The sequence below is a fragment of the Ranitomeya imitator genome, chromosome 2 (assembly GCF_032444005.1).
Source record: "Ranitomeya imitator isolate aRanImi1 chromosome 2, aRanImi1.pri, whole genome shotgun sequence".
NCBI classification, from domain to species: domain Eukaryota; kingdom Metazoa; phylum Chordata; class Amphibia; order Anura; family Dendrobatidae; genus Ranitomeya; species Ranitomeya imitator.
The window spans coordinates 153,678,948-153,704,068 of NC_091283.1; the positions used below are offsets into that span (position 1 = coordinate 153,678,948).

General features: G+C 43.4%; 1 protein-coding gene across 3 annotated transcripts in view; it reads right to left on the bottom strand.

The window, feature by feature from the left end:
- The window catches only part of RXRA (retinoid X receptor alpha), a 268,856-nt gene that overhangs the window by 157,127 nt on the left and 86,608 nt on the right, over positions 1-25,121 (bottom strand). For 2 of the 3 annotated variants that reach the window (XM_069747491.1, XM_069747493.1), the window contains exon 2: positions 9,801-9,842. The exons of the other annotated variant lie outside the window; for it this stretch is intronic. In XM_069747491.1, coding sequence (XP_069603592.1) covers positions 9,801-9,842 — 42 coding nt within the window. The remainder of the gene's footprint in view (positions 1-9,800; positions 9,843-25,121) is intronic. 3 annotated transcript variants of the gene reach the window in all.

The window sequence follows — 25,121 nt, forward strand, 5'->3', positions numbered from 1 at the left end:
CAGGAGCGTGGCGAGGAGCGGGAAAGGCGGCGGATGGTAAGTATAGCAGGACTTCAACGGGCTATAGGTGAGTATATGTTTATTTATTTATTTTTTTAAGTCTCTATACTACGTGGCTCTGTGCTGGCCAATATACTACGTGACTGGGCAATATACTACGTGGCTGGGCAATATACCGTACTACGTGGCTCTGCTATATACTATGTGGCTGGGCAATATACTACGTGACTGGGCAATATACTACGTGACTGGGCAATATACTACGTGACTGGGCAATATACTACGTGGCTGGGCAATATACTACGTGACTGGGCAATATACTACATGACTGGGCAATTATACTATGTGACTGGGCAATATACTACGTCGCTGGGCAATATACTACGTGACTGGGCAATATACTACGTGACTGGGCAATATACTACATGGCTGGGCAATCTACTACGTAGCTAGGCAATATACTACGTGGCTGGGCAATATACTACGTGGCTGGGCAATATACTACGTGGCTGGGCAATATACTACGTGGCTGGGCAATATACTACGTGGCTGGGCAATATACTACGTGGCTGAGCAATATATTACGTGGCTGGGCAATATACTACGTGGCTGAGCAATATACTACGTGGCTGGGCAATATACTACGTGGACATGCATATTCTAGAATACCCGATGCGTTAGAATCGGGCCACCATCTAGTAGTAGTTATATTCTTGTACATAGGGAGCAGTATTATAGTAGTTATATTCTTGTACATAGGGGAGTAGTATTATAGTAGTTACATTCATCTACATAGGGGCAGTATTATAGTAGTTATATTCATGTACTTAGGGGCAGTATTATAGTAGTTATATTCTTGTACATAGGGGCAGTATTATAGTAGTTTTATTCTTGTACATATGGGCAGCGTTATAATAGTTATGTTCTTGTACACAGGAGAAGTATTATAGTAGTTATATTCTCGTACATAGGGGCAGTATTATAGTAGTTATATTCTTGTACATGGGGGCAGTATTATAGTAGTTATATTCTTGTACATAGAGGGCAGTATTATAGTAGTTATATTCTTAGACATAGGGACAGTATTATAGTAGTTATATTCTTGTACAAAGAAGCTGTATTAAAGTACTAGTATTCTTGCACATAGGGGCACGACATTACACTTTACCCCGTACCGGAAGTCCGCTGCCTCGGAGTAACCCTTGACTTTGCCCTGTCCTTCAAACCGCACATCCAAGCTCTTTCCACCTCCTGTCACCTCCAGCTCAAAAATATCTCCAGAATCTGTCCTTTCCTCAATCGTCAATCTACTAAAATTCTTGTGCATGCCCTCATCATCTCCCGCCTCGACTACTGCAACATCCTTTTCTGCGGCCTCCCTGCTAACACCCTTGCACCTCTCCAGTCCATCCTTAACTCAACTAATTCATCTCTCTCCTCGCTACTCCTCCACTTCTCCCCTCTGCAGATCTCTTCACTGGCTCCTATTCCCTCAGCATATCCAGTTCAAATTACTTATACTGACCTACAAAGCCATCCACCACCTGTCTCCTCCATATATCTCTGAACTAACATCCCAATATCTTCCCTCACGTAACCTCCGGTCCTCCCAATACCTCCCACTCTCCTCCACACTTATTCGCTCCTCACCCAACCGCCTCCAAGACTTCTCCCGAATATCCCCATCTTCTGGAATTCTCTGCCCCAACAAGCCCGACTATCAACCACATTCGGATCCTTCAGACGGAACCTGAAAACCCACCTCTTTAGGAAAGCCTACAGCCTGCACTGACCCCGCTGCCTCCTCACCAGTACCGGAGCTACCACCTCCCCAACAGCGGAGCTCCTGCAACCCTCAACCTATTGTCTCCTTGCCCATCATCCTGTAGAATATAAGCCCGCAAGGGCAGGGTCCTCGTCCCTCTGTATCAGTCTGTCATTGTTAAGGTACCGTCACACTGAACGATATCGCTAGCGATCCGTGACGTTGCAGCGTCCTGGATAGCGATATCGTTCAGTTTGACACGCAGCAGCGAACAGGATCCTGCTATGATATCGTTGGTCGCTGCAGAAAGTCCAGAACTTTATTTCGTCGCTGGACCTCCTGCAGACATCGCTGAATCGGCGTGTGTGACGCCGATTCAGCGAATGTCTTCACTGGTAACCAGGGTGAACATCGGGTCACTAAGCGCAGGGCCGCGCTTAGTAACCCGATGTTTACCCTGGTTACCAGCGTAAAAGTAAAAAAAACAAACACTACATACTTACCTTCCGCTGTCTGTCCCCAGCGCTGTGCTTCTCTGCACTGGCTGTGAGCGCCGGCCAGCCGGAAAGCAGAGCGGTGACGTCACCGCTCTGCTATCCGGCCGCTGTGCTCACAGCCAGTGCAGGAAAGCACAGCGCCGGGGACAGAGAGCAGAAGGTAAGTATGTAGTGTTTTGGTTTTTTTACTTTTACGATAGTAACCAGGGTAAACATCGGGTTACTAAGCGCGGCCCTGCGCTTAGTAACCCGATGTTTACCCTAGTTACCGGCATCGTTGGTCGCTGGAGAGCTGTCTGTGTGACAGCTCTCCAGCGACGCTGCAGCGATCGACATCGTTGTCGGTATCGCTGCAGCATCGCTTAGTGTGACGGTACCTTTAGTTTGTTTACTGTAAGTGATATCTGTAATTTGTTTGTAACCCCTTCTCATGTACAGCACCATGGAATTAATGGTGCTATATTAATAAATAATAATAATGGGGGCAGTATAATAGCTATATGCTTGTACATAGGAGCAGTATTATAATAGTTTTATTCTTGTACATATTGGCAGTATTACAATAGTTATATCCTTGTACACAGAAGCAGTATTATAGTAGTTAGATTTTTGTACATAGGGGGCAGTATTATAGAAGTTATATTCTTGTACTTGTACTTGTAGGGAGTAGTATTATAGTAGCTATATCTTGTGCAAAGGAGCCGTGTTAAAGTACTTGTATTCTTGTACATAGGGGCAGTATTAAAGTAGTTAGAATTTTTTACATAGAGGGCAGTAATCTAGAAGTTATATTCTTGTACTTAGGAAGTAGTATTATAGTAGCTATATCTTGTGCAAAGGAGCCATATGAAAGTACTTGTATTCTTGTACATAGGGGCAGTATTAAAGTACCGTAGTTATGGCAGTATTATAGCAGTTATATTCTTGTACATAGGGGCAGTATTAAAGTAGTTACATTCTTATACATAGGAGCAGTTTTATAGCAGATATATAGGTTTTAGACAAAGTGTAGTAAGAATCTACAAAGCTTTAAAAAATAGTGTTAATAGTGTATTTTATAAATTAAAATTTAAAGTGAATGAACAAAAATGAAATCTAATCCCACTAGCATTTGGTGATCACACGTCGCCTTCATCACTGCTTCTCTGTCACTTGCACACAGTTTCTGAAATAGGCAGCAGGTTGTTGCAAATATCTTGGAGAACTGACTTCAGATCTTCTGTGTATGAGGCTGGTGTAGATCCTTCAGTCTCTTCATGTGAGCCCAGAAAGACTGAATGATATGAGATCAGGGATTTGCGGGGCCGTATCATCACTTCCAGGAATACTTGTTCTTAAACGGGTTGTCCAACAAAGTACATTTTAATCAGTAGATCTTGAAATAATAAATTCTACAATTGGATGTGTTAAAAAATGTTCCTGTGCGGAGATAATTTTCTAGATATGCCCCTGCTGTGTACTGTGTAATAGCTGTGTCTGACCGTGCAGGAACATGGACTGATCATACCACAGCTCCTGGGCAGGGGAGGAAGCAAGAAGAGTATAGACATTATTTATTTATTTTTATAGCACCCTTGATTACATGGTGCTGTACATGAAGGGTTACATACAAAATACAAATATCACTTACAGTAAAACTAACAATGATAGACTGGTACAGAGGGAAGGGCACCCTGCCCTTGCAGGCTTACATTCTACAGGACGATGGGGAAGGAGACAGTAGGTTGGGGGGTTGCAGTGGCTTCGGTGGTGTTAATGTGGCAGGTTGTAAGCTTTCTTGAAGAGATGGGCTTTCTGTTTCCGTCTGAAGGATCTGAATGTGGTGGATGATCGGACGTGTTGGGGCACAGAATTCCAAATGATAGGGATATTCGGGAGAAGTCTTGGAGGCGACTGGGTGAGGAACAAATGAGTGTGGAGGAGAGAAGGAGGTCTTGGGAGGACCAGAGATTACATGAGGGAAGATTTTGGGAGATTAATTCAGAGGTGTACGGAGGGGACAGGCTATGGATTTCTTTGTAGGTCAGTGTTAGTACTTTGAATTTTATACAATGGAGAATTGGGAGCCAATGAAGGGATTTGCATGGAGGGGGAAGTAAGGGAGTAGGAGGATAGAAATGAATTAAGGTACCGTCACACTAGACGATATCGCTAGCGATCCGTGACGTTGCAGCGTCCTGGCTAGCGATATCGTCCAGTGTGACAGGCAGCAGCGATCAGGCCCCTGCTGTGCTGTCGCTGGTCGGGGAAGAAAGGCCAGAACTTTATTTGGTCGCTGGACTCCCCGTAGACATCGCTTAATCGGCGTGTGTGACACCGATTCAGCGATGTCTTCGCTGGTAACCAGGGTAAACATCGGGTAACTAAGCGCAGGGCCGCGCTTAGTAACCCGATGTTTACCCTGGTTACCATCCTAAAAAGTAAAAAAAACAAACGCTACATACTTACCTACCGCTGTCTGTCCTCGGCGCTCTGCTTCTCTGGTCTGGCTGTGAGCGCCGGGCAGCCGGAAAGCAGAGCGGTGACGTCACCGCTCTGCTTTCCGGCCGCTGTGATCACAGCCAGACCAGAGAAGCAGAGCGCCGAGGACAGACAGCGGTAGGTAAGTATGTAGCGTTTGTTTTTTTTACTTTTTAGGATGGTAACCAGGGTAAACATCGGGTTACTAAGCGCGGCCCTGCGCTTAGTAACCCGATGTTTACCCTGGTTACCGGGGACCTCGGGATCGTTGGTCGCTGGAGAGCGGTCTGTGTGACAGCTCTCCAGCGACCAAACAGCGACGCTGCAGCGATCCGGATCGTTGTCGGTATCGCTGCAGCGTCGCTTAGGCTACGTTCACATTGGCGTTCCGCCAATGTGCGTCGCTGTTGCGCCGGCGACACAGCGGCGACGCGCCCCTATGTTTAACATAGGGGACGCGTGCGTCGTTTTGGTGGCGTTTTTCGCCACGTGCGTCGTTTCCGACGCTAGCGTCGGACGCAAGGAAACGCTACATGTAGCATTTTCTGTGCGTCCGATTTTCGTCGGAAAACGACGCACGCGTCGCAAAACGCGCGCGTTTGCGTGCGTTTTAGCGTGCGTCGCCGACGCACGGCGGCGCAACGCTAATGTGAACGTAGCCTAAGTGTGACGGTACCTTTAGTCGAGCAGCAGAGATAAGGACGGACTTGAGAGATGCAAGAGTGTTAGAAGGTAGGTCACAGAGGAGTATGTTGCAGTAGTCATGGCAGATTATGAGGGCATGCACAAGCATTTTAGTTCATTGAGGGGTGAGGAAAGGAATGATTCTGGAAATATTTTTGAGCTGGAGGCCACAGTAGTTGGTAAAAGCTTGGATGTGTGGTTTGAAGGACAGGGGAGAGTCATGGGTTACTGAAGCAGCGGATTTCTGGTACAGGGGAAAGTATGATGTTATTTATTGTGATAAATCAGGTAGGGAAGATACGCGAGATGGAGAAAAGATAACGAGTTCAGATTTGGCCACATTGAGCTTGAGAAACCGAGAGCAGAAGCAGAAGGATATGGCGGATAGACACTCCGTGATTCTGGACAGCAGAAAGGTGACGTCTGGGCCAGACAGGTAGATCTGAGTGTCATCAGCGTACAGATGAGTTGTCCCAGGCCAATGGTACAGATCGAGAAGAGTAGGGGTTCTAAGATAGAGCCTTGAGGAACTCCAACAGAGAAAGGGCAGGATGAGGAGGTAGCGTGGGAGTAGGAGATGCTAAATGTGCGGTTGGTAAGGTATGAGGAAATTCAGGAGATCAAGGTCTTTGACACCAAAGGAAGAGAGGATCTGTAGTTGGAGGCAGTGGTCAAAAGTTGAGGACAGGTCAATAAGGAAGAGCATATAGAATTGTCTGTTAGGTTTGGCTGTAAATGAGTTGTTAAGTAATTTTGGTGAGGGCAGTTTCAGTATAATGGTGGGGACGGAACTCAGATTGTAGGTCGTCTAAGAGCAAGTTAAATGAGAAGTGGGAGAAAGATCAGAGAGAACATGCTGCTCAAGTTGATTGAAGCAAATGGGAACAGGGATACGGGGCAATAACTGGACATAAAGGTCGGGTCAAGGGATGGATTTTTGAGGATAGGTGTGATTGTGGCATTATAGCATGGGCTTGCATATGCTGCTTTCTGTGAAGCAAAACATATTTAAAAGCATGAAGGGAAACGTTTTACCTCACAGAAAGAATCAGCTGTGATCCAGTGTTGTAATATCTGTAAACTCTTTTGCTTCCTCCCCTGCCCAGGAGCTGTGGTATGATCAGACCATGACCATGTTCCTATATGGTCAGACACAGCAAATACATAGTACATAGCAGAGACATGACATTTGCTGGATGTTTGGAGTTGTTGCCCAGATGAAGAATACATTTCAAGCCAATCAAATGCCTCCTTGATGGTATTCAATGATGGGTAAGAGACTGACTGGATTTCTCTGCATTGAGGACACCATTAACCCTAACTAAATCATAGGCTCCATTTGCAGATAGACAGCCCAACACCTGCCAGAACTTACACCATGCTACACCGCTCCTGCAGACCCGCATTACCCACATTATTCTACCACTCTCCAACCCCTCAGTGAAAAAAAAGCTTTCTAAAAAAGCCAAGCATTTCACAATTTGACTCATCAGTCCAGAGTACCTGCTGCCATTATCCTGCCCCCATTCCAATATTGTTTTGCACACGAGTTGTTTGGCTTTGTTTTCATGTCCAATATATGTTTATTTGTCCTCAATTCTTTCACGAAGATGATTTCGGATCAGACTACTCAGAACAGTGGATGGATGTAGTTGGGTCCCAATGGTTACTGCCAGTTCTGAGCTGACGGCACTTTTGAACATTTTCTGATTTTGAAGTGACGTAAGCATGCTGTACCTTTCTCCTGCTTCACTACGTTTCCTTGGGCAACATTGAGGACTGTAGAAGCAGTGGCAGGCCATTTTTTGGTGTGTTCACATCTTGAAAACACAGTCTGCCTTGAACTCTATGCCTTGGAGAAACCTTGCTGATGTAGTATAATTAGCTTGTTGCAGAGCTCAGTATCGCCATGGTGAATAACCTGTGACATGAAGCGGTCTTCCACAATCTCACCTTTGCAGTAATTTAGCTGTTCCTCGCCCAGTTTTAGGCCTCTGATGCGGTTTTAGTTAATGACTATGCTTTCATATGAATATGAAAATGATGATCATTATCACCCGTTTGGTATAATTGGTTACTCATACACAACTATAATCCTACAAAGTCCCTTACTTTGTGCAAGTGTTCCTGGAAGAAGTATTGAAAGCAAAGGGCAGTCACCAAATATTGATGGGATTTATAATTCTCTTTTGTTCATTCACTTTGCATCATGAGAATTGAAAAATACGTAGGAGGAAGTATTAAAGTAGTTATATTCTTGTACATATGGGCAGTATTATAGTAGTTATATTCTTGTACATAGGGAGCAGTATTACAGCAGTTATATTCTTGCACACAGGAACAGTATTATAGTAGTTATATTCTTGTACATAGGAGGCAGTATTACAGCAGTTATATTCTTGCACACAGGAACAGTATTATAGTAGTTATATTCTTGTACATATGGGCAGTATTATAGTAGTTATATTCTTGTACATAGGGAGCAGTATTATAGTAGTTATATTCTTGTACATAGGGGCAGTATTATAGTAGTTATATTCTTGTACATAGGGAGCAGTATTATAGTAGTTATATTCTTGTACATATGGGCAGTATTATAGTAGTTATATTCTTGTACATAGGGAGCAGTATTATAGTAGTTATATTCTTGTACATAGGGGCAGTATTATAGTAGTTATATTCTTGTACATAGGGGGCAGTATTATAGTAGTTATATTCTTGTACATAGGGGGCAGTATTATAGTAGTTATATTCTTGTACAAAGGGAGCAGTATTATAGTAGTAATATTCATGTACATAGGGAGCAGTATTATAGTAGTTATATTCTGGTACATGGGGGGCAGTATTATAGTAGTTATATTCTTGTACATAGGGCAGTATTATAATAGTTATATTCTTGCACACAGGAGCAGTATTATAATAGTTATATTCTTGTACATAGGGGCAGTATTATAGTAGTTATATTCTTGTACATAGGGCAGTATTATAATAGTTATATTCTTGCACACAGGAGCAGTATTATAATAGTTATATTCTTGTACACCGCGGCAGTATTATAGTAGTTATATTTTTGTATACAGGAACAATATTATAGTAGCTATATTCTTGTACATAGTAGTTAATCTTTATTTATTTTTTATATATATATATATATAGTAGTTATATTACTGTGTACATTGAAGTATTATAATAGTTATATTTGTGCATATAAAGGACAAGGCATGCTAAGAGAATATGTGACTGATACTTTGAAAAAGGGAAAAGGATTTTATCAAACTCAGTTTTATAAACGGTTTTCGGTAGTTTTTTTCCATTCTGGCCAGTATTGATAGCAGTTGGAATTATTCTTTAAATTATTGAAGCCTTTTTATGCATTTGTCTTCAGTAAAATAACATTCCCAGTCCGCTGCACATTGCTTTGTCATATGTTGCAGACCTTTTTGGCAGTTGCTGAGCTAAAAATGGCTGCCACCTTAGCTTCGCCATCGAAAACAGTCTGGTCACCAAGCAACCGTCCAATTTTAGAAAGTTGGCAAAAATGTGAAGACATCAAACAGCAAACACAGGTGCAAAAATCTGCCTGATCATCTTGCTCATTCCCCCCCTCCTTCCACATCACCATGCATCTGCTGCCATGGGGAATTCTGGGAAAAGAAACATGCAAATAAGCCCAGGTTTTTAATCTCGCTCCAAGTCCCATTTGCTGCAGTAATCAGTTTGTAGAACACAGCAGGATGAAACAGGACGCGGCCGGGGAAGATGGTCCCGATAGCAGCTCTGACCTTTCATATTTAATGCATTAAACATCTCTACTTTGCCGTTTGATGTTTTGCTCTCCGTAGTTTCCAACACGTGCTCCCATCATGGGGTAGTTATGACGGCTTCACCCCCTCGGGTCCGCTCTTACAAATATGCGGTTGAGCAACATTCTCTATGTTTTAGCTAAGGGACAAGCAGGCCGGCCGAGGTGTCATCCGCGGCCCTTCTCCGCATCCGGAGCCCTGCTGTCTTTTCTGTCCCAGTTATGGCTAAAATCCCACAGGGCCAATATAAAGGAAGAAAAAACAAAACAAGAGGAGAAACAAAGTGTAGGCGAATGAGAAAATATGACAAAATCTGAGAAAGGCAGACACAGACTGGGCAGACGGAGATGTGAGAAGAGGGTGTTAATCAGCTGAAAAGCAGAGACGGCCAGTAATGGAAAAGAACTAGAGAAAAAAAATAAAAAGGAAAACACTCATATGGTGCGGGCAAAACATGACAAAACAAGATGAAAACATTCACTTAGCACTAGTCACATATACATGTATGCAAACGCAGGGTGCGTCCTGCGGGCAGCCTGGCCTTATAGAAATATACAAAACATACAGAACATAGAAAACACACATGCCTACCGTTGTACGATACAATGGTAGGATAGTCACAGAACTTTCCCTCTAAAAGAAAAGACAAAAAAAAGACAAAAATCATCAGTAAAAGTGCGTGTGGACGACGAGCATTACAGCTGCAGTTCTTAACAGTTAGGGCATGTGCACACAGGAATAATCGTGATGGAAAATCCGCTGCGGATTACAGTAGGAGCAACGTGGGTGCTTTTATTAGTTGTTTTTTAGGACTTTTAGACAATCTCATGCAGAAACTGCACAGACTATCCACAGGGTAAAAACGATCGATGCTGCAGAAATGAAATCTACCTCCTGCAAAAGTCACGGCGGATGTAAAGTGTGCAATGTTACAATGTATCTGCAGCAATCTGTGGCGTAGCTCTATAAGGGACATTTCTACTATGGAGTTTCTACAGGAAAACAAACATCAAATTGTGTTCATTTTGCAGTGGAAACACTGTAGACTGGCAGCAGATTTCAGCATTAAATTGTCAGAATGTAGATCTCAAATCTGCAGCGTGCGATTTCATAAAGTCACATCCATGATGCTCATAGTGTACTAGCTGGGGAGGACATTGGAAAGCTAGGTGACAATCACAGTGGTGGCATTCAGTGCAGCAATAATCACTCAGCTTTCCCAGACACAGATACATTAAAATGGAAAGAAACTGCAAATTATCGATAGTATCTGACGGCAAAAGACAAAAACACATTTGCACCATAATTGTGTATTGCTTGATCACTTGTCGTACAGATGCAGGAAAAATATATATCTTTGTACCGTGTTAGCCAGTAGATGGAAAACATATTACAATCTGAGAGTCCTCGGTGGTTGATACCTTTTAATGGCTAACTGAGAACATGGGCGTTTGTTACCATCTTTTCAGTTAGCCATTAAAGGGTATCAACGACTGCGGACTCTCAGATTGTAATATTTGTCATATTGAGCCCTTTATTCTTTGTTACATTTAAGTTATACATAGGAAATTGGAGACACAATTGCTGAACTCTACTAAATGATATGGCATTTTATTTCAATAAAAGGGTTAAAGCGATGGCGGGTTGGTGGGGGTAGGGGCTTGTCAGTCTCCCTGTGACGACGGCCAGCACGCCCCAGTGTAACATTTTCCAGATGTGGTAGACAGAAGCAGACTTGTTCCGTGCACACTGGAAGCTGAGATTGCCCGGAGATAATTGGGAATTCCTGAACAGAGGCCAAAGTCTGCTTATAGACCCTTGGAAGACATAGGACACGTCGCTGCTAGGGAAACCGCAGGGTGGAACCGGAGCACTAAAGAAAAGGATCCTATAAGGATCTTGTTTATGGACAGAAGACCTGGTCATACAGGTAAACGATACAATATATATTGAAAACTAATATTAAACACCCGGGAAATCAAAGTCAGTATCTTATCAAGGTCACAAAATAAACTGCGGCCAACCTTTCTGCTCTATTGTCTACTTCATCCACAAACACTGGAAAGTGCACTCATACTTCATAAATACGAAGTTCTCTCTCCCTGTCAAGAACATAGGCACAGAAAGTACTGTCTTCTGGTTTCTTCCTGTAAAAAACACAGGTACAGATAGTACTGACTACCTGTGTCTCCATGTCAATAATGTAAGCACAGAAAGTACTGCCTCCCTGTCCTTTCCTTTAAATAATGCTTGTACAGACAGAACTGCCTGACTACCCCTATCAATAATGTGGACACAAAGTCTCTCTGCCTCTCCCTGTAGATAATATAGGCACAGATAGTACTGCCTATCGGTCTCCCTGTCAGTAATGCAGATACAGATAGTACTGCCCCCTTGTCAATCATGCAGGCACAAGTAGCACTGTCCATGTCTCTCATAATAAACTATAGAGGTACCGATAGTACTGCCTCCATGTCTTTTCCTATTAATAATGTAGGCACAGAAAGTACTGCCTCCCTGTCTCTTCCTGTAAATAATGCCAGCACAGAAAGACTGCCTGTCTCTCCCTATCAATACTGCCTCCTTGTCTCTTCCTGTAAATTATATAGGTACAGCTAATACTGCCTCACTGTCTCCCAATCAATAATGTAGAAGAAAGTACCCTTGTCTCTTCCTGTAAATAATGCTGGTACAGACAGTACTGCCTGTCTCTCCCTATCAATAGTGTAGGCATAGAAAGTACTGCATCCCTGTCTCTTCCAGTAAATAAGGCCAGTACAGAAAGTACTGCCTGTTTTCCCTATCAAAATTGTAGGCACAGAAAGTACTGAATCCCCTCTCTTCCTGTACATGATATAGGTTCAGATAGTACTTCCTCCCTGTCTCTCACTGTAAATCAGCTAGGTACAAGTAGCACTATCTCTATGTCTCACAGTAAGTTATATAGGTACAGCTAGTACTGCCTTTCCATATCTTCCTACAAATGAAGCAGGTGGTACGTATAGACAATAATTCCTCCCCATTTTTCCTGTAAATTAGGCACAGTTAGCATAATTTCCTTTTTTTCTCCCGGTTAAATATGTTGTCACAGATACATATTGTCTCCGTATCTTTCTATACTTAATAAAGGAATAACTAGTACTAGTTACCTGTCTTTTCAACTAAATAATGCAGAAAATGCTACATCACCTTCTATACATAGACTGTGCTGCCTCACTGTAAAATAGCTACAAATGGTACTGCCTCTCCATCTCCCTATAAGTAAATGGTGACGGTACAGATAGTGCTGCTTTGCTCTGCTGTTGGTTCAGATAAGTACTGCCTCCTAGTCTCTTCCTGTAAATTATCTAGGTACAGACAGTACGGCCTCTCTGCCTCTTCCAGGAACTTACATAGGTACAGATAATAAAGGCCCACTCAAGATTACAAAGCTTTCCATGCAAACTAAGCCATTTACGGAACAATGCAAAAACAAGAAAAGTTAATTATGATTGATTTTAGAAAGTCTGGAAATTTCACTCAGTGTTTCTAAACCTATAACCCTTGACAAAAACTGGTTCCACCTGTTCATGTCATTAGCCACGGGCTAATCGTGGGTCACAATAAAGGCAGCAGACACAGAAGCTGAATTACCCTTAGTTATACAAGTCCCAGACACAACTCTGTGCTATATATGTGGACTATTTATTATATCCAGAAAATCCAAACAAAGGGTGTGAAGACTATCCACAGGTACAGAAGTCTTCAGTGACAAGGACACCGTCTGCCCTCCTCTGCTATGCCAGGTCATCTGCAGGTAATGTGTCCTGTGAAACTGGCGCTTCCAGCGTGCACCCTAAGGGTACCGTCACACAGTGGCATTTTGATCGCTACGACGGCACGATTCGTGACGTTCCAGCGATATATCCGTGACGTTCCAGCGATCTCGCTGTGTCTGACACGCTCCTGCGATCAGGGACCCCGCTGAGAATCGTACGTCGTAGCACATCGTTTGAAACTTTCTTTCGCCGTCTAGTGTCCCACTGTGGTGGCATGATCGCATGGTGTAACAAAGGTGTGCACGATATTGTATACGATGTGCGCATAGTAACCAACGGCTTCTACATCGCACATACGCCATGAAATTATCGCTCCAGCGTCGTACATTGCAAAGTGTGACAGCAGTCTACGACGCTGGAGCGATATTGTTACGATGCTGGAGCGTCACGGATCGTGCCGTCGTAGCGATCAAAATGCCACTGTGTGACGGTACCCTTACACACCGAAAAGCTGGTGACAAATCCTGTTTTACACCATTTGAAATACTTCTGAGCTGCTGGGTTTGTATACAATAACATCAGTCAGTATATTTATACACCCACTTAGAGGGGTAGGAAAAATCAGAATTGTGGAAGCAAAAAAATAATTTTAAAAGATTTGGGGGAAATTTGTTTCACATTCAAAACACAGAAAATGAGCATCCATCTATCCAAAAATTTGCATCATTTTGACCAACAGAGGGGCAAGGCTTCTGCAACCACAAAGAGCAACATGAGGGGGTTTCTGGTGGAGCAAGCTTCATCCGGGCCAGCTTAACAGTGATAAGGTAGACCCATCAACTGCACGTGGGAACACAGGAGAGGAGCGTGGGAACACAGGAGAGGAGCGTGGGACTGTGAGATAGGACCGGACATGGACTTACCTCCCAAAAGATATCTGCCCCCGTGCTACCTGTACACCCATTTTGTTAAATTTCCGATTGTAAGGCACTTTTAGGTCCAGAAGCTTCCTTTAAATCACTGATCCAGCACCTCAAAATCACAATTTGCATTGGTTAAGGTTGCACACCCATCAAAATGTCCAGTATAAGGTACAATTTCTCCGGCAACAAAACATAGTACAAGTGTCATCTGTGTTTTTCATCGGTGTTTGGTCCATCTCAGTTTTATCATCAGTGATTTTCACATTTGGACAAACAACAAAGCTTCTCCAATCCACTGCAATGTTAATCACAGACAGTACACTGATGGCATCCGTGTGATGTCAGAGATTTTCAAGGACCCATAGACTTGTATGGGTCACTTTGATCCTTAATCAATAATTTATTACAGACCGCTTGGTCCACCAAAGAACACGGACATGTAAAGAGCCCCATAGACCACAATGGGCACAAGTTCAATCCATGAAATACACAGACAGAAAAATGTCCGTTCTGAACGAGGCTTTAAACTTCACCATGAGGGTATAAACTTTTGCTACCAACGTAAATTTTGTCATGACAACGCCCACCACGATCGTTTTGTACATCTCTTGCTTTAATGCATCAGAATTTGCTTCCAGCCGTGAAATAAACATATAATCATCTTGTTCCACCCACGGAGGGCTCCCCACAGTGAGGGTCATGCTCCTGGTAAAGAGATGTCGTATGCGTTGAATGACATGCTTTCTTTGGATAAATTTCGTTTTGCACTTGAATTTACTACTTTACGCATTAAAAAAAGCCATCAATCAGCGCGTTCTGCAAAAATACGTCCCTGTCTGTGAACAGCTCCGCGGTGCAGCACAATTCCCCGTGGCAAAGACACAAATCATGTTGAATCATTTAATAGGTGAAAAGCAATTAAGGTTGTGAAATAAACAGTAATTAGGAGCTGTGCTAAGGTGAGTCCCTGCACATTGCAACGTTAACCCCTTCACACTAGGATGGGAGGCTGCACATACATGCACAGAGACATACTGATTAACAAGCCTTGTGCGATCTACTCTGACATCTGCACCACGTCCCATTCCGTGCATCGACGGTTCTGCTCTCTATTACTATATTACACAACTACAGGACTAGAAATATAATAGTACATGAAAGCAGGGCTCAAAGTAAGAAAATATCTTATCAGGCAATGGAATGAGAATCCCTAGGCTGTGTGCACACTTTCCAGATTTTTCAGGTTTTTTTCTCGTTTTTTGCTATAAAAACGTGATAAAACCGTGAAAAAACGCATCCATTAAGCATGCTAAAAAATAGAATACAAGCCGCAATTTTTGTGCACATGTTGCATTTTTTTCCGTGAAAAAAACGCAGCGTGTTTATTAATTTTGTGGATTTTTTGCGTTTTTGTCACTATATATTGCATTGGGGAAGCTCCGGAAAAAAACGTGAAAAATCCACACACAAAAACGAGCAAAAAAAACGCATGCGGATTTCCTGCGGAAAAAGTTCAGTTTGGGTCAGGAAATTTCTGCAAAGATTCCTGACGTGTGCACATAGCCCTAGACTTCTGCTGCAGATCGGCACACAATCCACAAGTAGCATCGACTGTCTTTTCTTGCACAGAAACAGCCTCAAATTCATTCAGAAAAAAAACTGCTACTTGGGTGTGGGGTGGATTTTACATACGGTATATTTAGACATCCTTAAAAAAAAAATGTGTGAACATGGCCTTAGTTTACTAGACAATATGGAGTGACATCTGCATCAAGGGCTTTACCTAGGGCAGTAAAAAAAACAAATAAATTATATTTTATAAATAAATTATATATATGTATATATTATACACATACATACATGCATTCATACATAAGTACATAGACACACACAAACACAGTGGGTAAAATAAGTCACCAATTATCTGAGTAAATATATTTCTAAAGGTGCTAATTGACACAAAATTCTCACCAGATGTTGGGAACAACCCCTCCAAGCCACACAGGAAAGGAATCAAACCATAGATGTCCATAAACTAGGTTTTGTGTAATAATGAGAAATGACATAGGGAAGAAGTATTGAACACGCTTACTGAAATTCATTTAATACTTCGCACAAATGCCTTTGTCGGTGATGACAGCTTCAAGACTCATCCTGTATGGAGAAACTAGTCGTGTGCATTGCTCAAATATGGTTATGGCCCATTCTTCAACACAAACACTCTTCACATCCTGAAGGTCCCGTGGGCTCCTTCTATGAAGTCTAAGCTTTCGTTCCTTCTATACATTTTCTATTGGATTCAGGTCCGGTGATTGGCTGGGATATTCTAGCAGCTTATATTTATTTCTGAAACCAATTGAGAGTTTCCTTTCCTGTGTGTTTGGAATCATTGTCTTGCTGAAATGTCAAACCTCGTTTCATCTTCATCATCCTGATAGATGGCAGCAGATTTTTATCAGGAATGTCTCAGCACATTCATCCATCCTTCAATTATATAAAGTTTGCCAATGCATATGCTGAAAAACAGCCCTACACCATGATGTTCCCACCTCTAAACTGCACTGTTGGTATGGTGTTTTTGGGGTGATATGCAGTGTCTCTTGGCATCCATCCAAAGAGTTCAATTTTGATCTCATCTGACCAGACTATATTCTCCCAGTATTTCACAGGTTTATTGATATGCTGCTGAACAAGCTTTAAACGCGCTTGAGCATGTTTTGTGTTCAGCAATGGAGTCTTACATGGTGAGTGTGCACACTGTCCATGGAGTTTGAATGCATTACTTATAGTTTTCCTTGAAAGAATTGTACCTGCTTGTAACGGGGTCTACCAAGCTGGGGTACCTGGTTCAGTACCACCCCATGTTTCAGGAGGTCCACTCTGCTTTGGCTGGAGTCTGAATGAAGGACGCTGGCTGGAATTGCTTGGTTACATGGGCGCATAGAAAAGATCACTGCTTCTCCACGTATTTCCAGTCTGACAAAACTTTACTCACAGGACACAGAATATATCACACAGATACAAAGGGCAGGCCAATAGAAAAGCGGCAGGCCAGACATGCATTACAATAGCTGCAGGTGGCCAGAGCCTGCCGATATTTACTGTGGGAATTACAAAGGTGGGGGGGGGGGGCGGACAAAAGGGTAATATCGTGTCCCCTCTGCCCAGGGCGCAGCCTGGGGGCTGATGCATTAGGGACATGCATCTCACCTGGAACCTATTATACATACATATAACTGCACAACACATTCTGGGTGCGGAGTGGTTCCGTAACACGTAACACTGCTGATTCTAGTTCTTTCGGTAGCTTTCCACAGGTGATCATTAGCTCTTGCACAACTTTTCTGATAATTCTTTTCACTCTGTCTGAAAAATTTTGGGAATCACCTGATTGTGGCTGGTTTATGGTGAAATTATTTTCTTTCCACTTGAAAATTATCACCATACAGTGCTCACTGGCACTTCCAGTAGTTTAGAAATTCTTCTGCAACCAATGCCAACAGTATGTTTGCAACAATAAGGCTGCAAAAGTCTTGAGATAGCTCACTGGTTTTACCCATCATGAGATGTTTCTTGTGTGGCACCTTGTTAAGGAGACACCTTTTTATAGGCCATCGGTTGAACCAGTTGATATTTTTCACTAAGCGGCAGGATTGCTTTCTAATTACTCATCAGATTTCAGCTGGTGTTATGACTATCCATGACTTTTTGCACCTCTCCAATACTTTTTCCCTGTGTAATTTCTCATTATTGCACATAACTTAATTTATGGATATCTAATTGGTTACGTGTCCAATACTTATTTCACCAGCTACATTCACTGCTCAAAAAATAAAGGCAGCACTAAAATGCCACATCCTAGATATCACTGGATGAAATATTCCAGTTGCAAATTTTCATTACATAGTGGAATGCAATGAGAACAAAAAATTATCAATGTACATCAAAACTAATATCCCATGGAGGTCTGGATTTTGAATAATACTCTAAATCAAAGTGTAAAATCAAATTAGAGGATGATCAACTTCAGTGGAAATGCCTCAAGACAAAGAAATGATGCTCAGTAGTGTGTGTAGCCTCCACTTGCCGGTATGACCTCCCTACAACGCCTGGGCATGGTCCTGATGAGGCGGCGGATGTTCTGAGGGATCTCCTCCCAGACCTCAATTAAAGCATCAGTCAATTCCTAGGCAGTCTGTGGTGCAATGTGGTGTATGGAACGAGATATAATGTCCCGGAAATGCTAGATTGAAAACAGGTCTGTGGAACGGGCAGGCCAATCCATACCATTAATGCCTTCATCATGCAACTGCTGACACACTTCAACCACATAAGGTCTAGCATTGTCACGCTTCAGAAGAAACCCAGGGCCAAGTGCACCTGTATTCAGTCTCACAATGGATCTGAGGATCTCATCCCTGTACCTAATGTCAGTCAGGCTACCTCTGGTTAGCACATGGAGGGCTGTGTGGCCCTCCAAAGAAATGCCTCTCCACACTGACCCAGCTGCCAAACCGGTCATGTTGAACGATGTTGCAGGCAGTAGAAAGGTCTCCACAGCGTCTCCAGAATCTGTCACGTACTCAGTGTAAACCTGCTCTCATCCGTGAAGCTCACAGGGTGCCAATGTCAAACCTGCTAACCTTGGTGTTATCTGGCAAATGCCAATCGACCTGCACAGTGTTGCACTGTAAGCACAACACCCACTTGTGGACGTCGTGCCCTCATATCACCCTCATGGAGTTTGTTTCTGACAGTTTGAGGAGACGTATGGATGTTAGTGGCTCGCTAAAGGTCATTTTGCAGGGCTCAGGCACTGCTCCTCCTGGTCCTCCTTGCACAAAGTAGGAGGTAATGGTCATGCGGCTGGGTTGTTGCCCTCCTAAGGCCCCTCCACATCTCCTGGTGTACTGGCCTGTCTCCTGGTATCTGCTCCATGCTCTGGACACTGGGCTGACATACACAGCAACCATTCTTCCCACAGCTTGCATTGATGTGCCATCCTGGATGAGTTGCACTACCTGAGCCACTTGTGTGGGTTGTACAGTAGACACTGCCTCATGCTACTGTACCTCTAGGGGTAAGAGCAATGACAAAATGCAAGAGTGACTAAAACAACAGCCAAAAATGAAGAGAACAGAGAAATGGTCTGTGGTCACCCCCTGCAGAACACTCCTTTATAGGGGTTGTCTTGATAATTTCTACCTGTTGTCTGTTCCATTTGCACAACAGCAGGAGAAATTGACTTACAATGTTACTTCATAACTGGACAGCTTGATTTCACAGAAGTGGGATTGACTTTTGTTACATTGTGTTAAGTGTTCTTATTTTTTTGAGCAGTATTATATATATATATATATATATATATATATATATATATATATATATATATATATATATATATATATATATATATATATATATATATAATATATATATATATACTAGATTGTGGCCCGATTCTAACGCATCGGGTATTCTAGAATATGCATGTCCCCGTAGTATATGGACAATGATGATTCCAGAATTCGCGGCAGACTGTGCCCGTCGCTGATTGGTCGAGGCAACCTTTATGACATCATCGTCGCCATGGCAACCATTATGACATCTACGTCGATACTGTGCTCGTTGCGGCCTCGACCAATCAGGGACGCGGTATGTCTACGTCCTTTATGACATCATCGTCGCTGTGCCCGTCGCTGATTGGTCGAGGCCTGGTGGCCTCGACCAATCAGAGACGCGGGATTTCTATGTCGATACTGTGCCTGTTGCTGATTGGTCGAGGCCACCAGGTCGAGGCCGCTGATTGGTCGAGGCCGTCCTTTATGACATCATCGTCGCTGTGCCCGTTGCTGATTGGTCGAGGCCTGGCGGCCTCGACCAATCAGAGAGGCGGGATTTCCAGGACAGACAGACAGACGGAAAAACCCTTAGGCAATTATATATAGACTAGATTGTGGCCCGATTCTAACGCATCGGGTATTCTAGAATATGCATGTCCCCGTAGTATATGGACAATGATGATTCCAGAATTCGCGGCAGACTGTGCCCGTCGCTGATTGGTCGAGGCAACCTTTATGACATCATCGTCGCCATGGCAACCATTATGACATCATCGTCGCTGTGCCCGTTGCTGATTGGTCGAGGCCTGGCGGCCTCGACCAATCAGACGCAGGATGTCTACGTCCTTTATGACATCATCGTCGCTGTGCCCGTTGCTGATTGGTCGAGGCCGCCAGGCCTCGACCAATCAGAGACGCGGGATTTCTACGTCGATGCTGTGCCGGTCTCTGATTGGTCGAGGCCTGACGGCCTCGACCAATCAGAGAGCCGGGATTTCCAGGACAGACAGACAGACAGACAGACAGACAGACAGACAGACGGAAAAACCCTTAGACAATTATATATATAGATACACACACTGCGTGCAGAATTATTAGGCTACTTTCACACTAGCGTCGGAATGTCCCCGTCGCAATGCGTCGGGGAGAGATTCCGACGCTAGCGTTTAGCGCATTGCACAATGGAGGCAGCGGATGCATTTCTCCGGCGCATCCGCTGCCCCATTGTAAGGTGCGGGGAGGTGGGGGCGGAGTTCCGGCCACGCATGCGCAGTCGGAAAAAGCGGTCCGTCAGGAGCAAAAGACGTTACATGTAGCGTTTTTTTGCTCCCAACGGTCCGCAGAAGCACGACGCATCCGTCACTCGACGGATGCGACGTGTGGCAATCTGTCGCAAATGCGTCGTCAATACAAGTCTATGGGGAAAAAACGCATCCTGCAAGCACTTTTGCAGGATGCGTTTTTTCTGCAAAACGACGTATTGTGACGGATTGCAGAAAACGCTAGTGTGAAAGTAGCCTTAGGCAAGTTGTATTTTAGAGGATTATTTTATTATTGATCAACAACTATGTTCTCAATCAACCCAAAAGACTCATAAATATCAAAGCTTAATATTTTTGGAAGTTGGAGTGGTTTTTTTTTTAGATTTTGCTATCTTAGGAGGATATCTATTTATGCAGGTAGCTATTACTGTGCAGAATTATTAGGCAACTTAATAAAAACCAAATATATTCCCATCTCACTTGTTTATTTTCACCAGGTAAACCAATATAACTGCACAAAATTTGGAAATAAACATTTCTGACATGCAAAAACAAAACCCCCCAAAATTAGTGACCAATAAAGCCACCTTTCTTTATGATGACACTCAACAGCTTTCCGTCCATAGATTCTGTCAGTTGCTTGATCTGTTTACGATGAACATTGCGTGCAGCAGCCACCACAGCCTCCCAGACACTGTTCCGAGAGGTGGACTGTTTTCCCTCCCTGTAGATCTCACATTTTATGAGGTACCACAGGTTCTCTATGGGGTTCAGATCAGATGTACAAGGGGGCCATGTCATTATTTTTTCTTCTTTGAGACCTTTATTGGCCAGCCACGCTGTGGAGTAGTTGGAGGCATGTGATGGAGCATTGTCCAAGAAAAACATGATTTTCATGCAGAACGATAACGACCTCTTCCTGTACCACTGCTTGAAGAAGTTGTCTTCCAGAAACTGGCAGTAGGTCTGGGAGTTGAGCTTCACTCCATCCTCAAACCGAAAAGGTCCCACAAGTTCATCTTTGATGATACCAACCCATACCAGTACCCCACCTCCACCTTACTGGCGTCTGAGTCGGAGTGCAGCTCTCTACCCTTTACTGATCCAGCCTCTGGCCCATCCATCTGGCCCATCAAGAGTCACTCTCATTTCATCAGTCCATAAAACCTTTGAAAAGTCTTAAGATATTTCTTGGCCCAGTCTTGACGTTTTATCTTATGTTTCTTGTTCAGAGGTGGTCGTTTTTCAGCCTTTCTTACCTTGGCTATGTCCCCGAGTATCGCACACCTTGTGCTTTTTGTTACTCCAGTAACGCTGCAGCTCTGAAATATGGCACAACTGGTGGCAAATGGCATCTTGGCAGCTTCACGCTTGTTTTTTCTCAATTCATGGGCAGTTATTTTGCGCCTTTTTTGCCCAACACGCTTCTTGCAACCCTGTTGGCTATTTGCTTGATTGTTCGGTGATCACACTTCAAAAGTTTGGCAATTTCAAGACTGCTGCATCCCTCTGCGAGACATCTCATAATTGTGGACTTTTCACAGCCAGTCAAATCTCTTTTCTGACCCATTTTGCCAAAGGAGAGGAAGCTGCCTAATAATTATGCACATCTTATATAGGGGTATGATGTCATTAGATAACACCCCTCCTCATTACAGAGATGCTCGTCACCTGATTTACTGAATTGGTAGTTGGCTCTCAAGCCTGAACAGCTTGGAGTAGGACAACATGTATAAAAAAGTATCGTGATCAAAATACAACCCGAACTTTGAAGCCACGGTTCTCACAGTAGGTGGAGGGTTCAGCAACCAATAAGCGATAAATGGCAATTTTGGGGATGCAAAGGGTCACCGGGCCACCATGCATAACAATATACGTCATATGGGCTTGGTTATCAAATAAATGTCCACTTGTTTTGCAGATGTTACTAGCAAAAACTGCAACTTTACAACCAAATGCAGCCATCCACAGTATATAATGCATGCTGACCCAGGTGCGGAGGCAATGAAGCCATTAGGTGTCTCTAGAATCGATAGAACTGATGCTGGATTATCAGATATTCTGGACTAGCAAACTATTACGGAAAACTAGAATAATATTTGCTTGCAGGGTATAGAAAAAGGAAGATCAGGGATATGATGTATTACCATGTCATCTAGTAATATATTTAATTTATCAATATCTAGTTTTATATTTAATCCTGATGGTTAATCAGAAGAAATTCCTAAATGAGCCCTATGTATTAGGCCTCCTTCACATGTACGTGTCTCCGGTATGTGTGGCATCTGTGTTTTTTTCCACAGATGCCATACATACCCATTATAATCTATGATAATCTTCATATGTCTGCGTTTTCAGATAGATCGTGTGTCCATGTGAACCACACGGAGACTTGACTTTTTTCAAGTAGTACGAATGATAATGGCCAATACTATGTCTCTGTGAAAAACATATACAGCACACGGATGGCATCCATGCGCTGCACATGTTTAACACTGCATGGTATAGGAGAAGCTTTGTCATTTCATTCTTTCTTTATGGCACACTGAACAAAAACACTGATGACACAGGTACGGTACTTTTTTTTACGGTACTGGTTTTATACGGACGTGTGAAGGGGGCCTTAGCAGACTTTCTGGATTAAAAGAAGCCTGGCCATTTCAATCATCCTGAAAAGAGTTAATGGAGCTTTGACACAGTAAAGGGTTAATTACTCACAAAATTAAATCCTGCAAATGAGCCTGCGCCCCCCGACGTCACTCAACTCTCGCGGCTGCGGTTAAAAATTCATTAATGACAGCAGATTAGTATTATGTCTCTGTCTTAATTAAAGAGGGCCGTGGAACAGCATTTTACACAGTCATGTCATTTCCTAAATGACACAGCTTCATTACAAAAGGAACTACAACCGCGCAACATGACACACTCTCCTTTCTCTCCCCGCGATGACAGCCGGGCCGCAAGCGTTAATTTTTAATTCACCAGCATGAAATATTCAGTCTCCCCAGTACTGTGGATAATATTTCCGGAGGTAAGTGGCCGTCAACGTCCCTCATTTGGAAAAAGGATTCGGTTGCTGATTGTTCAGAAAAAAACCTCCGCAGTCTGATCCTCCATATGGTTGTACGATTTCAGGGTCATGTTCTGATGAGGGAGAGGATGGACAGGCACCAATTGAAGACCACAGAAATTTTCCCTCCAGAGATTATCTTAATGGATAATCACATATTTGCAAAATTCCATTAAAATGTAGGAAAAAAATATGAGAAAATGAAATAGTATGGTGACAGGAGTGCCAATGCCATAAAGGGGTTTACTGCACCCATGAATAGAACTGTCAAGGACCTTCTTATCGCACTGGTCGCTGTGGTCTCCTTACTATATGCTCTTCTCATAGAGGGCTACACATCCCCCTGTATAAATACGTATAGCTTGCACATTCACAATGGCAGCTGAAAGTTATCCTAAAATAACAGGTTCCTCCATAGGACTTTATGAGCATCAACTACCATCTCCTTTCTCATTAATGCGAAGATCTGTTTTCACTGAAGACACATTTTATCTATGAATTGAGAATTTTGAGAATGAAAGCAGCGGATTTCTCTAATAAGATACACTGCTTACAAAAATAAAGGGAACACTAAAATAGATATCGCAGAATGAAATATTCCAGTTGCAAATATTTATTCCTTACATAGTGAAATGCGTTAAGAACAATAAAACATAAAAATGATCAATGTAAATCAACATTAATATCCCATGGACATCGTGATTTGGAATGATACTCAAAATCAAAGTGGAAAATCAAATTACAGGCTGATCCAACTTCAGTGGGAATGCCTCAAGACAAGGAAATGATGCTCCGTAGTGTGTGTGGCCTCCACATGCCTGTATGACCTTCCTACACAGCCTGGGCATGGTCCTGATGAGGCGACAGATGTTCTCCTGAGGGATCTCCTCCTAAACCTGGATTAAAGCATCAGTCAACTCCTGGACAGTCTGTGGTGGATGGAACAAGACGTGATGTCCTAGATGTGCTCGATTAGATTCAGGTCGGGGAATGGGCGGGCCAGTTCACAGCATCAATTCCTTCATCATTCAGAAACTGCCGACACACTTCAGCCACAAGGCCTAGCATCGTCATGCATCGAAAGGAACCCAGGGCCCACTGCACCTGCATATGGTCTCACAATGCGTCTGAGTGTCTCATCCCAGTACCTAATGGTAGTCAGAGTACCTCTGGCTAGCACATGGGAGGGCTGTGCGGCCCTAAAAAAAAATGCCCCCTCCCCACCCAACTACTGACCCACTGCCAAACCAGTTATGCCGGAGGATGTTGCAGGCAGAACATTCTCCATGGCAAATGCCAACCGCCCTGCGTGGAGTTGGGCTGTAAGCACAACACCCATTTGTGGATGTCAGGCCCTCATAACACTCTCATGGAGTCGGTTTCTGACAGTTTGAGCAGAGACATTGATGTTAGTGGCCTGCAAGAGCTCATTTTGGAACTGTTCCTTCTGTTGCACAAAGGAGGAGGTAGAGGTCCTGCTGCTGGGTTGCTGCCCTCCTAAGGCCCCTCCATGTCTCCTGGTGCATTGGCCTGCCCCTGGTATCTGCTCCATGCTCT